This window comes from Salvelinus fontinalis, chromosome 19 (genome assembly GCF_029448725.1).
Source record: "Salvelinus fontinalis isolate EN_2023a chromosome 19, ASM2944872v1, whole genome shotgun sequence".
Taxonomy (NCBI): Eukaryota; Metazoa; Chordata; class Actinopteri; order Salmoniformes; family Salmonidae; genus Salvelinus; species Salvelinus fontinalis.
Window position 1 is genome coordinate 35,585,164 of NC_074683.1, and position 1,572 is coordinate 35,586,735.

The 1,572-nt window shown below is 41.9% G+C and overlaps 1 protein-coding gene across 1 annotated transcript; it reads right to left on the bottom strand.

The window, feature by feature from the left end:
• Positions 1 to 568: 568 nt before the first annotated feature.
• Positions 569 to 1,168, bottom strand: LOC129816183 (ADP-ribosylation factor-like protein 4C). The gene has a single exon (XM_055870422.1). It carries the CDS (start codon positions 1,151 to 1,153, stop codon positions 569 to 571), a length of 585 nt encoding a protein of 194 aa, XP_055726397.1. The 5' UTR covers positions 1,154 to 1,168.
• Positions 1,169 to 1,572: the final 404 nt, after the last annotated feature.

Genomic DNA, 1,572 nt, shown 5'->3' on the forward strand with positions numbered 1-1,572 from the left:
TATAAGACTGTTATCTGATGAAGTTGTTTCTTGGTTAGTGACTAATTATATATATATATATATTTGGTCGGTTTTGTGAGAGCTACCTATGCGGCAGAAACATGGTGAAAATATGCGGTTGAGTCTTTGGCTATTGTGGTTAGCTAATAGAAATACATATTGTGTTTTCGCTGTAAAACATTGAAAAAATCGGAAATGATGGCTGGATTCACAAGATGTTAATCTTTCATTTGCTGTATTGGACTTGTGATTTAATGAAAATTATATTATATGATATCCCTGTCCCGTTAGGCTAGGCTATGCTAGTCAGCTTTTTTGATGAGGATTCTCCGGGATGGGTATCACTGAAAGGTTAACCTTGGTATATATCTTGCACACACGGAGGCACCCTCTTGTGTACAAAAGCATAGTTCAGCTAGTAGGGTTCATAGCATCAGCAACTTTGACAATAACCCAATGAAAGGAAATACAAAAATAACCGCAAAGTAAACGTCATATTAGGGCAACATCGGCATACCCGAATAGCATTTAGATACAGTAATTTTGCGTAAAGCATGCTCCATTTAGGTTACGACCCATGGGCGGTCATCATCGTTAAAGATCTTCTCCGCTTTACTATCATCTCATTTAGTTTGTCCATACCCTTGTGAAGTCGTTTGTTAATTATGGCGCAGCAAGGTTGGACGTGGTATGCGGTGGATGGAGTGAGCTCGTGGAGAGCCAGCTGTTTTTCAATGTCTGCGACTGGAAGAGATTTGGGCAGGTCCTGCTTGTTGGCTATCACCAGAAGAGGTGTCCCCTGGTTCTCTGCGAATTTTGTGACTTTATGCAGTTCTGTTTTGGCCTCCTCCAACCGGTCAACGTCCACTGAGTCCACCACATAAATGATGCCGTCCGTGCACCGACTGTAGGATTTCCACAGGGGCCGCAGCTTCTCCTGACCTCCGATGTCCCAGAAGAGACAACTGATCCCCTTCGCGGTACCATTACTCAGTTTGATTTTCTCAGTGTTGAATCCAACTGTTGGCACAGTGTTTACGAATTCGTTGAATTTCAGATGATAAAGAGCAGTCGTTTTGCCAGCGGAATCCAAACCCAGCATCACAATGTGTAGTGATTGGAAAGCAGATATGTTGGAGAAACTGTTGCCCATTTCAATTTGAGAGGAACAACTTCTCCCTCACTGTCAGCAAGAAAAAGGAGCTGACCCGTTCTTCCACTAACTCTCCTGCGCTGACTACGTACACGCACAGGGAATACTTACACTGACATCCCAACACGCACACGCCCACATAGCACGCTCACCACACACACTGCTGCTACTGTCTATTATCTATCCTGTTGTCTAGTTACTTTATCTCTACCTACAGTATATATACATAAACTCAGCAAAAAAAGAAACGTTTTCTGTCAACTGCGCTTATTTTCAGCAAACTTAATGTGTAAATATTTGTATGAACATAACGGGATTCAACATCTGAGAAATAAACTGAACAAGTTGTTCCACAGACATGTGACTAACATAAATTGAATAATGTGTCCCTGAACAAAGGGGGGTCAAAATCTAAAGTA